Below are 20422 nucleotides of genomic sequence, written 5' to 3'. Positions count from 1 at the left end.
CCAGAGTGGTGAAGAAAGCGTTTAGCACACTGGCCTTCAGCAGTCAGGGCACTGAGTATAAAAGTTGGGACATTGTGTTACACTTATGTAAGTCATTGTGAAGCCACACTGGGAGTATTGTGTACAGTTTTGGTCACCCTGCTATAGGAAAGACACTGATAATTGGAAAGGACACAGAGAATATTTATGAGGATGTTTCCAGGACTCATGGGCCTGGGTTATAGGGAACGGTTGGTCAGGTTAGGGCTTTAATATGTAGAACGAGGGGTGACCTTATTGAGGTGCATAAAATCATGAGGGGCAAAAATAGGATGAACGCACATAGTCTTTTTCCCAGGGAAGGGGAAACTAGAGGGCACAGGTTTAAGGTGAGAGGGGAAAGATTTAAAAGGGACTGGAGGGGCAACATCTTCACACAGAGGGTGGTGCGGGTATGGAATGAGCTGCCAGAGGAAGTAATTGAGGCAGGTTCAATAGCAACATTTAAACAGCATTTGGATAAGTAGATGGATGGGTCAGGATTAGAGGGATATGGGCCAAATGCGGCCATTTGGGATTTGCTGGGAGGGTACCGTGGTCAGTTTGGACTGTTTGGGCTGAAGGGCCTGTTTCTGTGCTGCTCTATGACACACTCTGGCAGCGTGTTCCTTTCAGTCTAATATTATCCTTATCATCATTAGTTCCCCCACAGACAGCTCATTTCCCTCCTTGTTTCTCCCTCTTTAGGGCTAACGGTGGAATAAATGTCACTGGACTAGTCATTCAGAGGTCCAGGCTAATGCTATGAGAGCACCAGTTCAAATCCCACTGTGACAGTTCATGGAGTTTTAATTCAATTAATTAATTGGGAAATAGTTGCTAATCTCAGTAATTACAGCTTCAAAGCTATCACTGAGTGTTGTAAAAACTAATACACTTTAGGGAAGGAAATCTGCCATCCACACCAGTCTGGCCTACAAGCCGAAGAACTCTTCCAGTGATAAATGGGAGGGAGAGCAGGTGGGGGGGGAGGGGCAGGGCGGGTGTGGGGTGGGGGGGAGGGGCAGGGCAGGTGTGGGGTGGGTGGGGCAGGTGTGGGGTGGGGGGAGGGCGGGGCGGGTGTGGGGTGGGGGGGAGGGGCAGGGCGGGTGTGGGGAGGGAGCGGAGGGGAGGGAGGGTGTGGGGAGGGAGCGGAGGGGCAGGGCGGGTGTGGGGTGGGGGGGAGGGGCAGGGCAGTGGAGGAAATGTATGTATGTCTGTCATTGAGAAGATGAGGGATCAGAAACCAGTCTCCTTGGAAACACTGTGAGCAGCAAACAGCGAGAGGGAAGTGCTGATTGGACAGAGCTGCTTCTCCATCACGTCCCACCCTGATGGCTGCAACATTAGAAACCGGTCTCTCCCCCCCCCACCCCCCTCCCCCCCCCCCCCCCCCCCGCCCGGTTTGGAGGCGACCTGTGTCCCCCACCATCATCCCAGAAAAGCTTTGGGACTGACTGGGACCAGCTGCAGAATTCTTTGCTCTAGATGCTGTCAGATTGTTCATTCTGTCTCCGTTATGAGCAAAGCTCTGTGACATTGAGCAACAAGGAGACTGAGGAGGAAGAGAGACAGAAAACAGATGGAGATGCTGGTGGGCAGACAATAAGCTCCAAAATATTCACTGCACCAAACAGGTGTGAAAGATTTCAAATCAAAGACAGGAATGCAAACTGGAATTATTATCTCTGTCTTATACTCCTGATAAACGGTGGCTCCACATTGGGGGGGGGGCATCAATTCTCCTTTCCCACACTCAGACTTTCCAGGAAGTGGCCACCCGCCTCTCGGTCTCCCAATCTGTATCTCACACAGTGAGGAATGCAGTCAGCATTGTGGTTTCAAATCTCACTCCAGAAACTGAGGCACACTGAGGGAGTGCCACACTGTCAGAGGGTCAGTGCTGAGGGAGTGCCGCACTGTCAGAGGGTCAGTACTGAGGGAGTGTTGCACTGTCAAAGGGTCAGTGCTGAGGGAGTGCCGCACTGTCAGAGGGTCAGTGCTGAGGGAGTGCCGCACTGTCAGAGGGTCAGTGCTGAGGGAGTGCCGCACTGTCAGAGGGTCAGTGCTGAGGGAGTGCCGCACTGTCAGAGGGTCAGTACTGAGGGAGTGCCGCACTGTCAGAGGGTCAGTGCTGAGGGAGTGCCGCACTGTCAGAGGGTCAGTACTGAGGGAGTGCCGCACTGTCAGAGGGTCAGTACTGAGGGAGTGCCGCACTGTCAGAGGGTCAGTACTGAGGGAGTGCCGCACTGTCAGAGGGTCAGTGCTGAGGGAGTGCCGCACTGTCAGAGGGTCAGTGCTGAGGGAGTGCCGCACTGTCAGAGGGTCAGTACTGAGGGAGTGCCGCACTGTCAGAGGGTCAGTACTGAGGGAGTGCCGCACTGTCAGAGGGTCAGTACTGAGGGAGTGCCGCACTGTCAGAGGGTCAGTGCTGAGGGAGTGCCGCACTGTCAGAGGGTCAGTACTGAGGGAGTGCCGCACTGTCAGAGGGTCAGTGCTGAGGGAGTGCCGCACTGTCAGAGGGTCAGTACTGAGGGAGTGCCGCACTGTCAGAGGGTCAGTGCTGAGGGAGTGCCGCACTGTCAGTTGGTCAGTACATTGTTCCCTATCACTCTGTACTCACTGGCTCCCAGACAAGCAACATCTCTATTCTAAAATTCTCATCCTTTTTAAATTTCTCTATCTCTGTCTATCCAGTGCTGGATGTGGGATAAACAATTGGATCATTGAAGAACAGTGGAGAGTGGTTGTGTAAGGGGGGGCGTTTGGTGATGGAGCTGGGGGGTGGTCAAGAACGTGTGTGGCACGCTGGCTTTCACTGGTCGGGGTGTCGAGTGATGGAACTGGAAAATCATGTTGCAGTTGTACAGGTTCAGCTGTGTTTGGAGTATTGTGTGCAGTTCTGGTCACCACACTACCAGAAGGATGTTGATGTATTGGAAAGGGTGCAGCGGAGATTTATCAGGATGTTGCCTGGTTTGGAGGATATGGACTATGAAGAAAGGCTGAACAAACTTCGATTGTTTTCATTAGAGCGTTGGAGAATGAGGGGGAACCTGATAGAGGTTTATGCGATTATAACAGGCTTGGATAGAGTGGAGAGTCAAGAGTCTTTTTCCCAGTGTCGAAGGGTCAGATACTCGGGGACGTAGGCTGAGTGAGAGGGGGAAAGTTTGAGAGAGATGTAAGGGGCAGGATTTTCACACACGGGCGGTGAATGTCTGGAATGCGCTGCTGGAGGAGGTGGTGGAAGCAGATTCTATAACAATGTTCAAGACGGATCTGGATAGATCCATGAATAGACAGGGAATAGAGGGATATGGACCACATAAAGGCAAGAAAATATCAGATTCCTCTTTTAGGCATGTGTTGGTACAGACTTGGTGGGGCCAAAATGCCTGATCCTGTGCACTTCTTTGTTCTAACGCTCTGGTTTCGCTTGTAGTCACTGAGGGGGCGACGAGTGGGTGAGGAATGGGAGGGGCCAAGGATGGACCTCTGGGGGTCACCAGAGGGAACGGGACGGGGTCAGGGATGGAAGCAGGGGAGGGCAGAGCCACCCAGCTGGGCAACGGGGGTGCGTGTGTCGGGGTGGGGGGGGGGGTGCTCTGAGGAGGATGGGCAGGTCACCGGGTCAAAGGCTGCAGACAGCTGGAGAAGGATGAGGAGGGAAAGTTTTTCTCTCACACTCACACAGGATGTCAGGGATTCGAACATGGAATTCTGGGAAAGAGGGGATGGATTTGGGAGGTGACAATATGTTCAAGCAGGGGTTGGCGGGGTGGGGTGATGTGGAGATGGGAGGGTAGTTCACAAGTACACAGGGGTCACGGCTTTTTATTTGAGGTGAAGGTGATGGCAGCTGATTTGAAAGCAGAGGCAGTACCTTCATTGTTTCAGCTAACACGGGGATGAGGAGGGGTAGCACAGCGGGGACAGGGTCTCGGGAACAGGAGTTGGGTCTCATAGAATCCTACAGTGCTGAGGGAGACCATTTAGTTCATCGAATCTGCACCAACCACAATCCCACACAGGCCCTTTCCCCATGCATTCACCCTAGCTAGTACCCCTGACACTAAGGAGCAATTTAGCATGGCCAATCCACTTAACCTGCGCATCTCTAGACTGTGAACAAGATGAGCTCAGAGTGGATATAGGAGAGAAGCTGGAGAAAGATCTGAGTTCAGGGCTAGGGGGAGGGGAGGGGTGCAGTGGGGGCATTAATCGAAGTCTGGTCCTGTGGGCTAGTGAAAGAGAGGCAGAGACAGAGGCTGCAGATCAGATTGTTTTCATCTTAGTGATAATGTAGCCCATGAAGCTCTCACAATAGTTGGAGGTGAGGGTGGAGAGAACTGAGGAGAGAGAGAGATTTAGGAAGACATTTTGCAGTGAAGGTGGGGAGTTGGGATTATCTCTGCTTTCCAGAATGATAAGACCATAAGACAAAGCAGCAGAATGAGGCCACTCAGCCCATCGCGTCTGCTCCGCCAATCACGGCTGATATTTTTCTCATCCCCATTCTCCTGCCTTTTCCCCATAACCCCTGATCCCCTTATTAATCAAAAACCTATCTATCTCTGTCTTAATGACCTGGCCTTCACAGCCTCCTGCGGCAAAGAGTTCCACAGATTCACCACTCTCTGGCTGAAGAAATTCCTCCTCCTCTCTGTTTTAAAGGGTCGTCCCTTCAGCCTGAGTTTCTCCTACTAGTGGAAACATCTTCTCCATGTCCACTCTATCCAGGGCCTCGCAGTATCTTGTAAGTTTCAATAAGATCCCCCCTCATTTTTCTGAACTCCAACGAATACAGACCCAGAGTCCTCAACCATTCCTCATGATCTGCGATAGCAGTTTTAGAAAGCAAGCAGGATCTAATTGGTGATTTTATTTTTTCTATTGCTTGTGGCTGTTGCTGCCAAAGCTGGTATTTGCTGCCATTCCTAATTAACCCTGAGAAGGCAGTGATGTTCGAGTCAAATCAGAGAACCCACAGGCTAGCTCCAATCTCTGATTTCTCTACCATTTTCAGCCAAACATCGAAAACATGAAGATTACTTTTTAAAATCTTGAGCTCCTGGTACCTTGTACCTGGTACCTGCAACTCCCTACCTGATCTCTGCAGCCCTGAGCCACGGCTGGCTCCCAGCATCCCTGATCTCGAGAAGTGTCTAGTGTCTGGTAAGAGGAAGGGTCACTCGTGAATCTTGAAAGTTGATAAAAAGTTGCTTGTTTTAACAAGTTACTGAGGTTAGAGGTCATGATTGGATGATAGAACAGACTGACAGTAGTGTTAGTACAGACCCATCAGCCTCTTTTCCAGAGGGAGGAGGGGCAAAACAAAGATAGAGTTACCCTTGAGTTACCCTCCAAAAACTAATCAACTAACCACTAGTTATAGAGCTTTGCTGTGTGAAAACTGGCTGCCTCACTTAACAAGGAACTGAGAGAAAGTGAGAGCGAGTGAGAGTGTGTCCCCGTATGTGTGTGAGAAGGCAAGTTTGTGAAGTTTTACCAGATGTCTGTGGGACATGGGAGCAGCTACACTGAAGGAAGTTACTGAAGATAGGCCTGTCATAGGCAGGTGCTGCAAAAAGACATTTTGTCAAAGTTTTTCGTCTTGCACTAATCACGACAATCACAAGAATACCATTCTCAAGGAAAAAAACTCTTTACTGTACGAATACAGAGTGCTGCTCAATATCATCAAACAACCTTGCTTGAAATTAAGCTAAAAAAGGCTTTCTGTGCAAGAGCGATGAGCTGCCTCATGATATTTATGACAGGGTTTGCCCTCACAGTTAACTGCATCCATGTCAGCATGGGCTGCTGAACACACACAAAAGTCAAATCCTTTTATGCCCCATCTTAACTCTGACCGATTTTCCACAGCAAGAACTGGCCAAACATAATCACTCTGAAACAATCTCTGTAATCAGGGGTTGTCTCTCTCTCTCTGTAATCAGGGGTTGTCTCTCTCTCTCTCTGTAATCAGGGGTTGTCTCTCTCTCTCTGTAATCAGGGGTTGTCTCTCTCTCTCTCTGTAATCAGGGGTTGTCTCTCTCTCTCTCTGTAATCAGGGGTTGTCTCTCTCTCTGTAATCAGGGGTTGTCTCTCTCTCTCTCTGTAATCAGGGGTTGTCTCTCTCTCTCTCTGTAATCAGGGGTTGTCTCTCTCTCTCTGTAATCAGGGGTTGTCTCTCTCTCTCTCTCTGTAATCAGGGGTTGTCTCTCTCTCTCTCTGTAATCAGGGGTTGTCTCTCTCTCTCTGTAATCAGGGGTTGTCTCTCTCTCTCTCTCTCTGTAATCAGGGGTTGTCTCTCTCTCTCTGTAATCAGGGGTTGTCTCTCTCTCTCTGTAATCAGGGGTTGCATCGCTGCTTTCTGTAACCAGCTCTGATTTCAGAATCAAAGGTACGTCCAGCACTGGTGACCATTGCTTCATTGTGCCTATTCTGGTGCCACATTAGAGCTATGGGGTAAGTGCTGGTAAATGGGAATGGATGAGAGGTCAGGCATTTCTCACTTATTGCAAACTCAATTTTCCACATAGCATGAGGATAGACAGCTGCAGAATAATGCAATCTCCCTAATCATTTCCTATACTCTCCAGTGTGTTTTTGCAAGCCCTCCTACAGGGTGACACTCTTGATCTTAACAGCTTCCTCCCTTTTGGATGGATCCCTTTTCCTCATAAAAATTCTTCTCCCTTCATCACCCCAGTTTCTTGTCCCCTTGTTGCCAATCCCTCCACTAACAAGAACTTCCTTTCACTCCCAAACACTTTCGGCATTCCCTGAACTTTCACTGTCCCAATCACTAAGGACCTGCAACTTCATATCATTCACTGTCCCTCTCTCCCAAGGTCACACCTTGATGATCAACACTGTTCCCATGTCTCCAGCAATCCTGCCATCTGCACCCTCACTTTCTCTGGAATTCAATGGGTGTTAATCATCACTGTGTCACATAACATTTTAATATTAAAGTCCAAATACATCCAGAATATTCCTGTTATTTATCCAGGAATTGCCTCAATAACATTATTTACTCAAGTATGTCCCATTCATTACAGCTCCAGAATCGCTCACATCTCTGGTGCTTGTTAATGTTATTCCCCATCACAATCTTGTGGTTTTCACCAATTGACAATAGATCCTAAAAGTTTATCCCTCATTTGGAAATTTTTGCCAGCCTTGTTCTGTTTCAGATAAGGTTTGCCATGGAAATAGACAGGAGCGCATCATCAAGAATGCAGCATGGAGGGGAGAGGGTGATAGAGTGAGGTTGGAGTGCTGGAGGAAGTTACAGAGTTAGGAAGGGGGTGTAAGGGGCTGAAGGAGATTACAGAGATAGGGAGGAGTATAGGAGCTGGAGGAGGTTACAGAAATAGAACATAGAACATAGAACATTACAGCGCAGAACAGGCCCTTCGGCCCACGATGTTGCGCCGACCAGTTACAAAAACAATGACCCACTAGCCTATACCAATCCCTTTTCGTCCATAAACCTATCCACGGATCTCTTAAACGCCCCCAAACTAGGCGCATTTACAACTGCAGCAGGCAGGGCATTCCAATCCCTCACCACCCTCTGGGTAAAGAACCTACCCCTGACATCCGTCCTGTAGCTACCCCCCCTTAATTTAAAGCCATGCCCCCTCGTGCTAGCTTTCTCCATCCGAGGAAAAAGGCTATCACTATCCACCCTATCTAAACCTCTAATCATCTTATATGTTTCAATAAGATCCCCTCTTAGCCGCCTTCTTTCCAACGAAAACAACCCTAAATCCCTCAGTCTCTCCTCATAGGACCTCCCCACCATACCAGGCAACATCCTAGTAAACCTCCTCTGCACCCTCTCCAAAGCCTCCACATCCTTCTTGTAATGTGGGGACCAGAACTGCACACAATACTCCAAGTGCGGCCGCACCAGAGTAGTGTACAGTTGCAACATGACGCTGCGACTCCTAAATTCAATCCCCCTACCAATAAACGCCAAGACACCGTACGTCTTCTTAACAACCTTATCTACTTGATTCCCAACTTTCAGGGATCTATGTACACATACACCTAGATCCCTCTGTTCATCCACACTATTCAAAGTCCTCCCGTTAGCCCTATACTCGACACATCTGTTGCTCCTACCAAAGTGAATTACCTCACACTTCTCCGCATTAAATTCCATCCGCCACCTCTCGGCCCAGCTCTGCAACCTGTCTAAGTCTCCCTGTAAACTATGACACCCTTCCTCACAATCTACCACACCTCCGACTTTGGTGTCATCAGCAAATTTACTAATCCACCCAACTATACCCTCATCCAGATCATTAATAAAGATTACAAACAACAGTGGCCCCAAAACAGATCCCTGAGGCACACCACTCGTAACCGAACTCCATGATGAATATTTACCATCAACCACCACCCTCTGTCTCCTATCTGATAGCCAATTCCTGATCCAACTTCTTAGATTACCCACAATCCCATACATCTGCATTTTCTGCAGAAGCCTACCATGGTGAACCTTATCGAATGCCTTACTAAAATCCATATATACCACGTCAACTGCCTTACCCCTATCCACTTCTTTGATCACCTTCTCAAAAAACTCAATAAGGTTAGTAAGGCACGACCTACCCGCTACAAAACCATGCTGACTATTTCTAATCAATTCATTACACTCCAAATAACTATAAATCCTATCCCTAATAATTTTTTCTAAAACCTTGCCCACAACAGAAGTGAGACTCACCGGTCTACAATTCCCGGCAAAGTCTCTGTTCCCCTTCTTAAACAATGGGACAACATTCGCTATCCTCCAATCCTCCGGGACTACACCAGAGACCAATGACGACCTGAAGATCAGAGCCAAAGGCTCTGCAATCACCTCTCTAGCCTCCCAGAGAATCCTAGGGTAGATCCCATCCGGACCAGGGGACTTACCTATTTTCAGCCCCTCAAGAATATCCAGCACATCCCCCTTATCAACCGTAATACTGTCTATTTTACACCCCTGCAACCCAGTGTCCTCCTCAGCTATATTCATGTCCCCCTGCGTGAACACCGAAGAGAAATATTGGTTCAATGCCTCTCCAATCTCTTCCGGTTCCACACACAACTTCCCTCTGCTGTCTGTAACTGTAATAGGGAGGATTGTAGGAGCTGAAGAAGGTTATAGATAGGGAAGGGTGTAAGGGGTTGCAGTAGGTTACAGACATAGGGAGTGGTGTAAAGGTTGGACAAGGTTACAGAGTTAGGGAAGGGCGCGTAGGGGCTGGAGGAGATTACAGAGATAGGGAGGCAGGTGTAGGGGCTGGAGGAGGTTAGAGAGAGGGGTGTAAGGAGTTGGAGGTGGTTACAGGGTCAGAGGTAGTTACCCATGAATTTAATCGGGGATACAGGTCTGTTAGGTAAATAAAGGCTGGAAACTGAGCAGGTTTGTTAAAAGTTGAAAGGGGGTCAGAGAGAACAGGGTTGATTCAGCAGAGGCAGGGAGGAGAGCACGCAAAGGGGAATTATGACGGACAGGCTGAACTTCCTTTGCTCTCTGGGCAGTAGGGCATTCCTGGAATGTTGTTTTTATTATATGCAGAGGAGCCACTGACATGCCTGAGGCTAGAGTGAGCTGGGGAGCATGAGGTGAGGAGAGATGTGATTTCAGCCTCTTGTGAACTACTGCTTGCAGAGCTTACTAGGCACAAACCACCAGAGAGACAAGGGAGGCAGGACTGAGTGGATACATATCGCACACAACATACCAAAGCACCTTGTTCACTCACACACTCACACTTAGACACGCCGGGGTATGTGCACACACACACACTCATTCACACGTGGACACGCACACACACACCTGTGCGCACGCACACTACACACACAGACACAATCAAACTCACATGCGATCAGACAAGGAAAGTGAAAACAATTAAAAACTGATGCACTTAGTGAAGGCAAAATGAATGATGAGTTAAATACTAATGATGGAAACAGGAGTGACATAGTAGCCTGGGCTTGACATAGTTAGTCAATGATATTGGTAGATTTGGAGAGTTGGGAATGTCTGGAATGGGAAGCAATCCTCTTCCTCATTTCCATTTGATGCCATTGCCAAGCTACCAGAGATGAGGGTTAGAATGAGCAACACACCTGTTAAACAGTGAGGTTTGTTTCTTACCTACAGGCTTGGTCACCGGGATATTTCCCAAATACAGCACCTGGAACCTCTGAACCAGCTCACTCTTGGGGACGGGGAATTCCACTGCAGACACGGTCCAGAGACACAATACAAAGCAGAAAGCAAGATTTAGAGCAAATGGTACAAGGTTGACACAACGACACCGTTGATTAAATATGGGAAGCTTCCCTTAAAGGTTTGTTGAGGGTGTTAATCAGCGACAGTGATGATACTTTGGGGAAATCTCAGCAGAATCAGGAGTGTAAATGTACGTTCCTGGATTATTAATTTGATAACCTTTACTGCCAATGACAACGTGGCACTAAGCTGTAAGGACCTGGCATTCCAGCTTCCATACTCAACAGATTCGCATCAATGTAATGGACACAAACCATGGTCAGGCTGTCAGGTTACACACAGGTCAACAAGACATGATCCTATCACACGGTTACACATGGCGTGGCAACTTAACCCAGACTGCTGTCTCCAAGCCAACAGTCAGAGATAGTACCTTGAAAAGGGACATCAACGAGCTTGGAATGGTCGAATAAGATTCCGTTCATTGAAGTCTTGGTGTCCTTTCTGTCAGCCATGATCTGTGGAGGTAGAGAGATGTGTCAGTTAGTAGGGAAAGACAACAGGCCACAATCCATAGGATGGTCACAGACTTGGATTGGGGGGGTGGGGGGGCTGGAATTGGAATCAGAAGAAGGTCTGACTAATACAAAGAAGCTGCCCCTCAGGAAACAAATAAACCCAAAATATCGCAGGGCCAACAAGGGAGGAAAATACTCTGGGGAATTCCTCCTAGACGTGGGGAATAAATTCAGTGGATCACTAGTACCAATCACAGAATTGCTCTCGAGGTGGTGGGAGGTGATACGGGACAGATTGCTATCAACGTGTTTCTCTGCACAATGTCTCAAGTGTATAAATGATGCTGGGTTGCAAGCTGCACTCTCTGGAAGAGGTTTCCCCACCCTCACTAAACATGTCCCTGCTCATCCAGGTACTTCTTAAAGGATATGAGGCAACCCGCCTCCACCCCTCTCCCAGGCAGCGCATTCCAGACCATCACCTCCTCACATCCCCCCAAACCTCCTGCTCTTCGTAACTGACCCTTCAACTAAGGGGAACAGCTGCTCCTTATCCACTCTGTCTGTGTCCCTCATAATCTTGTACATCTCGATCAGGTCACCCCTCAGTCTTCTCTGCTCCAATGAAAATAACCCAAGCCTACCCAACCTCTCTTCATAACTGAAACGTTCCATCCCAGGCAGCATCCTGGTGAATCTCCTCCGCACCCCCTCCAGTGCAATCACATCCTTCCTATAATGTGGTGACCAGAACTGCACACAGTATTCCAGCTGTGGCCTCACCAAAGTTCTATACAACTCCAACTGACTTCCCTCCTTTTGTAATCTATACCCTGATTGATAAAGGCATGTGTCTCATATGTCTTTTTCACCACCCTATTAACACGCCTTTCTGCTTTCAGAGATCTGTGGACCAACACACCAAGGTCCCTTTGTTCCACAGAACTTCCTACTGTCTTACCATTCATTGAGTACTTTCTTGACAAATTATTCCTTCCAAAGTATATCATTTCACACTTTTCAGGGTTAAATTCCATCTATTTGACCATTCTGCCTATACCTTCTTGTAGCCCAAGACACTCTGCCTCACTGTTAACCACCCGTCCAATCTTTGTGTCATCCACAAACTTACTAATCTATCCCCACATAGCCATCAATGTCATTTATATAAACAATGAGTAATAGGGGCCCCAGAACAGGTCCCTGTGGTACACCATTGGACACTGGCTTCCAGTCACTAAAGCAGCTTTCTGTCATTCCGCTCTATCTCCTACAACTGAGCCAATTTTGAATTCACTTTATCAAATTACTCTGTATCCCATGTGAACTTACCTACCTAAAAAGTCTCACATGTGGGACCTTATCAAAGGCTTTGCGGAAATCCATACAAACTACATCGACTGCACTACCCTCGTCTATACAGCTGGTCACCTCCTCGAAAAATTCAATCAGAAATGATGGTGTGAGGCCATGATGGACTGGGAAACATTACGGAAAGGAAAGACAGTGGACAGGCAATGGCAGGCATTTAAAGAATGAATAGGTGAACTCCAGAAGTTGTTTATTCCTGTTTGGCTCAAGAGTGGTAAGGGAATGGTGGCCAAACCATGGCTTACAGGGAAATTAGAGATTGTATCAGATTCAAGGAAGAAGCACACAAATTGGCAAGAAAAAGTATTCAGTCTCAGGATTGGGAGCAGTTAAAATTCAGCAAAAGAGGACCAAGGGATTGATTAAGAAGGGAAAAATACAGTATGAAGGTGAGCTAGCGGGGAACATAAAAACTGACTGTAAAAGTTTCTATAGGTTTGTAAGGAGTAAAAGATTTGACATGGAAACGGGAGAATTCATTACGGGGAATAAAGAAATGGCTGAGGAATTAAATTTATACTTTGCTTCGATCTTCACAAAGGAAGACATGAATAATGTACCAGAAGTACTGAGAGAAACATGTTTTAATGTGAGGAGCTGAAGGAAATCAGCATTAGTAGAAATGCTTCAGTGTGATTTGGACAGGCTGTGTGTGTGGGCATATGCATGGCAGATGTAGTATAATGTGGATAAATGTGAGGTTATCCACTTTGGAGCAATGATAGGAAGAAAGATTACTACTTGAATGAGCGTAAATTGAGAGAGGTGGATACTCAGTGAGGCCTTGGTGTCCTTGTGCATTAGTCACTGAAAGCAAGCACTCAAATGGTCCTTTAGCCTTCAAAGTGAGAGGATTTGAGGGGTAGGGATGTTTTGCTACAAAGAACAAAGAAAATTACAGCACAGGAACAGGGCCTTCTGCCCTCTAAGCCTGCACCAACCATGCTGCCCAACTGAACTAAAGGCCCCCTAACTACCAGGGACCATATCCATCTAATCCCATCCTAATCATCTATTTGCCCAGGTGCCCTTTAAAACTCACTTTCATATCTGCTTCCACTACCTCCCCCGGCAGCAAGTTCCAGGCACCCACCACCCTCTGTGTAAAACACTTGTCTCATACATCTCCTTTAAACCTTGTCCTTCACATCTTAAATCTATGCCCCCCTAGTAATTGACTCTTCCACCCTGGGAAAAAGCTTCTGACTATCCACTCTGATCATGCTTCTCATAATCTTGTAGACTTCTATCAGGTCTCCCCTCAACCTCCGTCGTTCCAGTGAGAACAAACCAAGTTTCTCCAACCTCTCCTCATAGCTAATGCCCTCCATACCAGGGCAACATCTTGGTAAATCTTTTCTGTACCCTCTCCAAAGCCTCCACATCCTTCTGGTAGTGTAGTGACCAGAATTGAACACTACCTTTTAAATGCGGACTAACTAAGGTTCTATAAAGCTGCAACATGACTTGCCAATTTTTAAACTCAATGCCCTAGCCAATGAAGGCAAGCATGCCGTATACCTTCTTAACTATCTTCTCCTACGTTGCCACTTTCAGTGACCTGTATACCTGTACACCCAGATCCCTTTGCCTATCAATGCTCCTCAGGGTTCTGCCATTTATTATATATTTCCTATCTTTATTAGGCCTTCCAAAATGCATTACCTCACATTTGTCCAGAAAAAGGGAACCAGATGGGTTTTTCCAACAATTGAAAGTAGGTCATCAGTAGATTCCTAATTCCAGACTTTTTTATTGAATTCAAATTCCACCATGTGCCATGGCGGGATTCAAACCCCGTCCCCAGAACATGAGCTGAATTTCTGGATTAATCATCTGGCGATAATACCATGGGGCCAGTGCCTCCCCCCGTAAGTGTTTTTGATAGAATCATAGTGCAGGAGGAGGCCATTCGGTCCATAACTCTGCACTATCCCCATAACCCAATGCATTTATGCTATCTGGTCTCCCTGACCCTAAGGAACAATTTAGCATGGCCAATCAGCAAATTGCAATTGTATAGGGCATTCGTGGGGCCACACTAGAGGATTGTGTGCAGTTTTAGTGTCCTTATCTGAGGAAGGATGTCCTTGCTACAGAGAGAGTGCAAAGAAGTTTACCAGGCTGATTCCTGGGCTGGGGGCAGATCTGTTTCCTCAGTAGAGACTAAGTCGGTCAGGATTGTACTCACTGGAGTTTAGAAGAGTGAGGGGATCTCATAGAAGCTTATAAAACTCTAACAGGGTTAGACAGGGTAGAAAGAATGTTCCCGATGATGGGGGAGTCCAGAACTAGGAGTCATACTTTGAGGATTAGAGGTAAACCTTTTAGAACTGAGATGAGGAGAAATTTCATCACCCAGAGGATGGTGAATGTGTGGAATTCACTCCCACAGAATGTAGTTGAGGCCAAAATGTTGTCTGATTTCAAGAAGAAATTAGGTATAGCCCTTGGGGCTAAAGGGATCAAGTAGTAGGGTTGGGTGGGATCAGGATATTGAATTTGCTGAACAGCCATGATCAAAATGAATGCTGGGACAGGCTCAAATGGCCAAATGGCCTACTCCTGCTTCTGGTTTCTACGTTTCTATGTTAGGCATGACCTCCCTCTGACAAAGTGATGCTGACTATCCCTGATCAAGCTTTGCCTCTCCAAGTGGAGATAGATTCTCTCCTTGAGAAGTTTTTCCAATAGTTTCCCTACCACTGACATGAGACTCACTGGACTGTAGATCCTTGGTTTATCTCTACAACTCTTCTTAAATAGTGGAACCACTTCAGCTGTTCTCCAGTCATCTGGCACCTTCCCCATGGCCAAAAAGGATTTGAAAATGCAGGTCAGAACCCCTGCAATCTCCTCCCACGCCTCCCACAGCAGCCAAAGGCACAATTCATCTGGACCTGGAGATTTATCCACTTTTAAGACTGCCAACACCTCCAATACCTTGTCCTTCCCTATGTCAGTTTGCTCAAGAACCTCAGTGTCTCTCCCTGAATTCCACACCATCGTCCTCATTCTCTTGGGTGAAGACGGATGTGAAGTATTCATTCTACATTCTTCCAATGTGTCCTCTGGTTCCACAAAGACATTGCCCCCTTGGTCCCTAATGGGCCCTACTCTCTCCCTGGTTATCCTCTTCCCATTGATATACTTGCAGAATATCTTGGGATTTTTCCTACCTTTATCAGCCACAGCTTTTTCATATTCCCTTTTGCATTCTTAATTGCTTTCTTAAGCTCCACCCTGTACTTTCTATATCTCACTAATGCCTCCACTGTTTTGCTCCCCTTGTGCTTTTTAAAAGCCTTTCTTTTCCGCCTCTGAGCATCTTGAGTGTCTCTGGGTTTGTTGTCATCAAAGAAACTTGAATCTTGTTATCTCTGGAAAGCCATTATCACTCACAATGGGCTGCAGAGACCAAATTGAAGGAGACTGATATAAAGACCATCTGTATTTCAAAAACCAGGCTGGCCAATTGGGACCTATCCATCTGCTCTGACAAAGGACCCTGGAACCTTCCTTTCAAGTTTTAATAGAACATAGAACATAGAACATTACAGCGCAGAACAGGCCCTTCGGCCCACGATGTTGCACCGACCAGTTACAAAAACAATGACCCACTAGCCTATACCAATCCCTTTTCGTCCATAAACCTATCCAGAGATCTCTTAAACGCCCCCAAACTAGACGCATTTACAACTGCAGCAGGCAGGGCATTCCAATCCCTCACCACCCGCTGGGTAAAGAACCTACCCCTGACATCCGTCCTGTAGCTACCCCCCCTTAATTTAAAGCCATGCCCCCTCGTGCTAGCTTTCTCCATCCGAGGAAAAAGGCTATCACTATCCACCCTATCTAAACCTCTAATCATCTTATATGTTTCAATAAGATCCCCTCTTAGCCGCCTTCTTTCCAACGAAAACAACCCTAAATCCCTCAGTCTCTCCTCATAGGACCTCCCCACCATACCAGGCAACATCCTAGTAAACCTCCTCTGCACCCTCTCCAACGCCTCCACATCCTTCTTGTAATGCGGGGACCAGAACTGCACACAGTACTCCAAGTGCGGCCGCACTAGAGTAGAGTACAGTTGCAACATTACACTGCGACTCCTAAATTCAATCCCCCTACCAATAAACGCCAAGACACCGTACGCCTTCTTAACAACCTTATCTACTTGATTCCCAACTTTCAGGGATCTATGTACACACACACCTAGATCCCTCTGTGTCCCTCTGTGTCCCTTTTAATGGTTGGAACATTTAATTATCTAGGGAACTCATAGAGGAGACACACATCCCTCATCAAAGAGGGTGATAGTGATTCCACGAGCTTGTGTAGCCAGTAATATTGTCTAGCTGTAGTGAAGAAATCTCAGTCTGCCATTTTATCATCTACAAGCAGCAGCTGAAAAGGGATTCTGCCCAGACTGGATCACTGACCTGATCTACACTGTTTATACTGGAACTTCTGTACCATCACCTACAAGATTGATTCACCTCTGTATGTTCATCACCTTATGCAAAGTCACTCCACTGGAAAAATAATTATCCAGAATCATTTTTTAGCCTACCGACTTTTGTGAATAAATACCACATTGGTCTTTGATTCTGGACTTTGAACTCGTGTAAAACAATAGTTCTTTTCCCTGTGGTCTCTGCCCTGTAAGAACATAAGAAGTAGGAGCAGGAGTAGGCCATCTAGCCCTTTGAGCCTGCCCCGCCATTCAACAAGTTCATGGCTGATCTGAAGTGGCTCAGTTCCACTTTCCCGCTTTCTCCCCATAACCCTTAATTCCCTTGCCTACCAAAAACTTATCTACCCGTGTCTTAAATATATTTAACGAGGTAGCCTCCACCACTTCAATGGGCAGAGAATTCCAGAGATTCACCACCCTTTGAGTGAAGGGTGGTGAATCTCTGGAATCTCCGTTCTAAACTGCTCCCCCCCCTATCTTGAGGCTGTGCCCTCTAGTCCTGCTGTCCTTTCTGAGCAGGAAGAATCTCTCTACCTCTACTCTATCCATCCCTTTCATTATCTACACGTCTCTATAAGATCCCCCCTCATCCTTCTGAACTCCAACAAGTACAGACCCAGTCTATTTAGTCTCTCTTCATTGTCCAACCCTCTCATCTCCGGTATCAGCCTAGTGAACCTCCTCTGCGCTCCCTCCAAGGCCAAAATATCCTTGCGCAAGTGCGGCGACCAAAACTGCACACAGTACTCCAGCTACTGCCTCACCTGTAAATCTTTCTTTTCTGTTTCCCTTTCACTGTATGAACAAAAAGGAGACTACAACCCTTCTCCCACACAAACTAACCCTCTCAGTTCACTCTATCTCGAGTCTGCTGTGGGGTTATTAAGAGAGAATTGGATCACACCAAACTTGAGGGGTTAGGAAATACACCACCACTTAAAGGGCAAAGCAAATCAAAATCAAAAGAACAGGTGCCAAAAGGAGTAATCAGGGCTATTTAAATTAACCCTCCTCTTCCTGTCTGGAACCATCTGTCCAAGCAGCACATTCCAAAGAACACCAACCTAGGGGTAGCTTTTCACAGTAACTTCGTTCCAGTGTTAATGTAGGCCTATGAGGAGAGACTGAGGGATTTGGGGCTGTTTTCGTTAGAAAGAAGGCGGCTAAGAGGGGACCTTATTGAAACATATAAGATGATTAGAGGTTTAGATAGGGTGGACAGTGATAGCCTTTTTCCTCGGATGGAGAAAGCTAGCACGAGGAGGCATAGCTTTAAATTAAGGGGGGGTAGTTATAGGACGGATGTCAGGGGTAGGTTCTTTACCCAGAGGGTGGTGAGGGATTGGAATGCCCTGCCTGCTGCAGTTGTAAATGCGCCTAGTTTGGGGGCGTTTAAGAGATCCGTGGATAGGTTTATGGATGAAAAGGGATTGGTTTAGGTTAGAGGGTCATTGTTTTTTAACTGGTCGGTGCAACATCGTGGGCCGAAGGGCCTGTTCTGCGCTGTAATATTCTATGTACTTGTGACACTAATAAATAAACCTGCTTCTCATCTCCCCTCTGGATTTTTTTGCTCAATATTTTGACCTAGATCTTCCAGTCTCCGGACAGTCAGTTACAGATGTACCTCAGAAGATGCACGAGATACTCTGCAGGAACTGTCTGAGAAATTTGAACTTCTAACAGGCAATTCCTCTGCTCCCGGGGACCCTCTGATAAAGTCTCCAACTCTAAGTTAGACTGATCCCATCTACTTACCTGAATAGGTACTTAGAAAAATCTTAGTCTAAATCCTGTGTAATCATACAACTGATTCCTCCCACCTAACTCCCATTCCCCACTGCCCTACCCAATCACTCACACTACAGTAACTAGAGGACAGTGCAAGAGGAGGACCCTGGGACAGGCAGTCACTTCTACTGATAGTATTTGGGGAAATTGATGGGATTGAAGGCTGATAAATCCCCAGGGCCTGATCATCTACATCCCAGAAAGAGTGGATGCATTGGTGCTCATCTTCTTAAATGCTATACACTGTGGAACAATTCCTACAGATTGGAGGGTAGCTAATGTAACCCTATTAGAGAAAAAGGGAGGTAGAGAGTAAACAGAATTAGAGACCTGTAAGCCCGATATCAGTAGTGGGAGAAATGTTAGAGTCCATTATAAAATATTTCGTAGGAGAGCACTTGGAAAACAGCGGCAGGATTGGACAGAATCAACATGGATTTACAAAAGGCTTGACAAATGTGTTGGAATTCTTCAAGGGTGTAACAAGTAGAATTTCGTGAGGGCTAAGTCCTGCCTCACAAATTTGACTGAATTCTTTGAGGAGGTAACTAAGTGTGTAGATGAAGGTAGAGCAGTTGATGTCATATACATGGATTTTAGTAAGGCGTTTGATAAGGTTCCCCATGGTAGGCTCCTGAAGAAAGTAAGGAGGTGTGGGATAGAAGGAAATTTGGCCGATTGGATAAGTAACTGGCTGTATCATAGAAAGACAGTAAGAAGTCTGACAACATGGGCGGCATGGTAGCACAGTGGTTAACACTGCTGCTTCACAGCTCCAGAGACCTGGGTTCAATCCGCAGCCAGCTTGGGTCACTGTCTGTGTGGAGTTTACACATTCTCCTCGTGTCTGCATGGGTTTTCTCCGGGTGCTCCGGTTTCCTCCCACAGTCCAAAGATGTGCAGGTTAGGTTGATTGGCCATGTTAAAAGTGCCCTTTAGTGTCCTGGGATGTGTAGATTAGAGGGATTAGTGGGTAAATATGTAGGGATATGGGGATAGGGCCTGGGTGGGATTGTGGTCGGTGCAGACTTGATGGGCCAAAGGGCCTGTTTCTGCACCGTAGGGTTCTATGTTCTATTACCAGGTTCTTACAGTGTTTATCCCAATCCAACACCGGCATCTCCACATCATATCTCATAGAAGACAGAGAGTGATGGTGGAGGGAAATTTTTCAGACAGGAGGCCAGTTACCAGCGGTGTACCACAGGGATCAGTGCTGGGTCCTCTGCTATTTGTGATTTTTATCAATGACTTGGAAGAGGGGGCTGAAGGGTGGGTTAGTAAATTTGCTGATGACACCAAGATTGGTGGAGTAGTGGATGAGGTGGAGGGCCCTTGTAGGCTGCAAAGAGACATTGATAGGATGCAGAGCTGGGCTGAAAAGTGGCAGATGGAGTTTAACCCTGATAAGTGCGAGGTGATTCATTTTGGTAGGACAAATTTGAATGTGGATTACAGGGTCAACGGCAGGGTTCTGAGGAATGTGGAGGAGCAGAGAGATCTTGGGGTTCATATCCACAGATCTCTGAAGGTTGCCACTCAAGTGGATAGAGCCGTGAAGAAGGCTTATAGTGTATTAGCGTTTATTAACAGGGGGTTTGAGTTTAAGAGCCGTGGGGTTATGCTGCAATTATACAGGACGTTGGTGAGACCACATTTGGAATACTGGGTGCAGTTCTGGTCACCTCACTATAAGAAGGATGTGGAAGCATTGGAGAGAGTGCAGAGGAGATTTACCAGGATGCTGCCTGGTTTGGAGGGTAGGTCTTATGAGGAAAGGTTGAGGGAGCTGGGGCTTTTCTCTTTGGAGCGGAGGAGGATGAGAGGAGACTTAATAGAGGTTTATAAGATGATGAGGGGGATAGATAGAGTGGACGTGCAGAGACTATTTCCTCGGGTGGATGTAGCTGTTACTGGGGGCACAACTTTAAGGTTCATGGTGGGAGATATAGGAGGGATGTCCGAGGTAGATTCTTTACTCAGAGAGTGGTGGGGATG

The 20422-nt window shown here is 47.0% G+C and overlaps 1 protein-coding gene across 5 annotated transcripts in view; it reads right to left on the bottom strand.

The window, feature by feature from the left end:
- Positions 1–20422, bottom strand: part of LOC145349268 (amyloid beta precursor protein binding family B member 1-like) — a 129495-nt gene that overhangs the window by 6763 nt on the left and 102310 nt on the right. For 3 of the 5 annotated variants that reach the window (XM_080197773.1, XM_080197775.1, XM_080197776.1), the window contains 3 exons: positions 10701–10785; positions 10190–10273; positions 5128–5193 (listed from right to left, as the gene is read on the bottom strand). In XM_080197773.1, coding sequence (XP_080053899.1) covers positions 5128–5193; positions 10190–10273; positions 10701–10785 — 235 coding nt within the window. The remainder of the gene's footprint in view (positions 1–5127; positions 5194–10189; positions 10274–10700; positions 10786–20422) is intronic. The other 2 variants (XM_080197774.1, XM_080197777.1) reach the window with 1 other exon arrangement.

This window comes from Carcharhinus amblyrhynchos, chromosome 10, assembly GCF_965287045.1.
Source record: "Carcharhinus amblyrhynchos chromosome 10, sCarAmb.v2.hapA, whole genome shotgun sequence".
NCBI classification, from domain to species: domain Eukaryota; kingdom Metazoa; phylum Chordata; class Chondrichthyes; order Carcharhiniformes; family Carcharhinidae; genus Carcharhinus; species Carcharhinus amblyrhynchos.
This window is presented reverse-complemented; position numbering and strand designations above follow the sequence as displayed.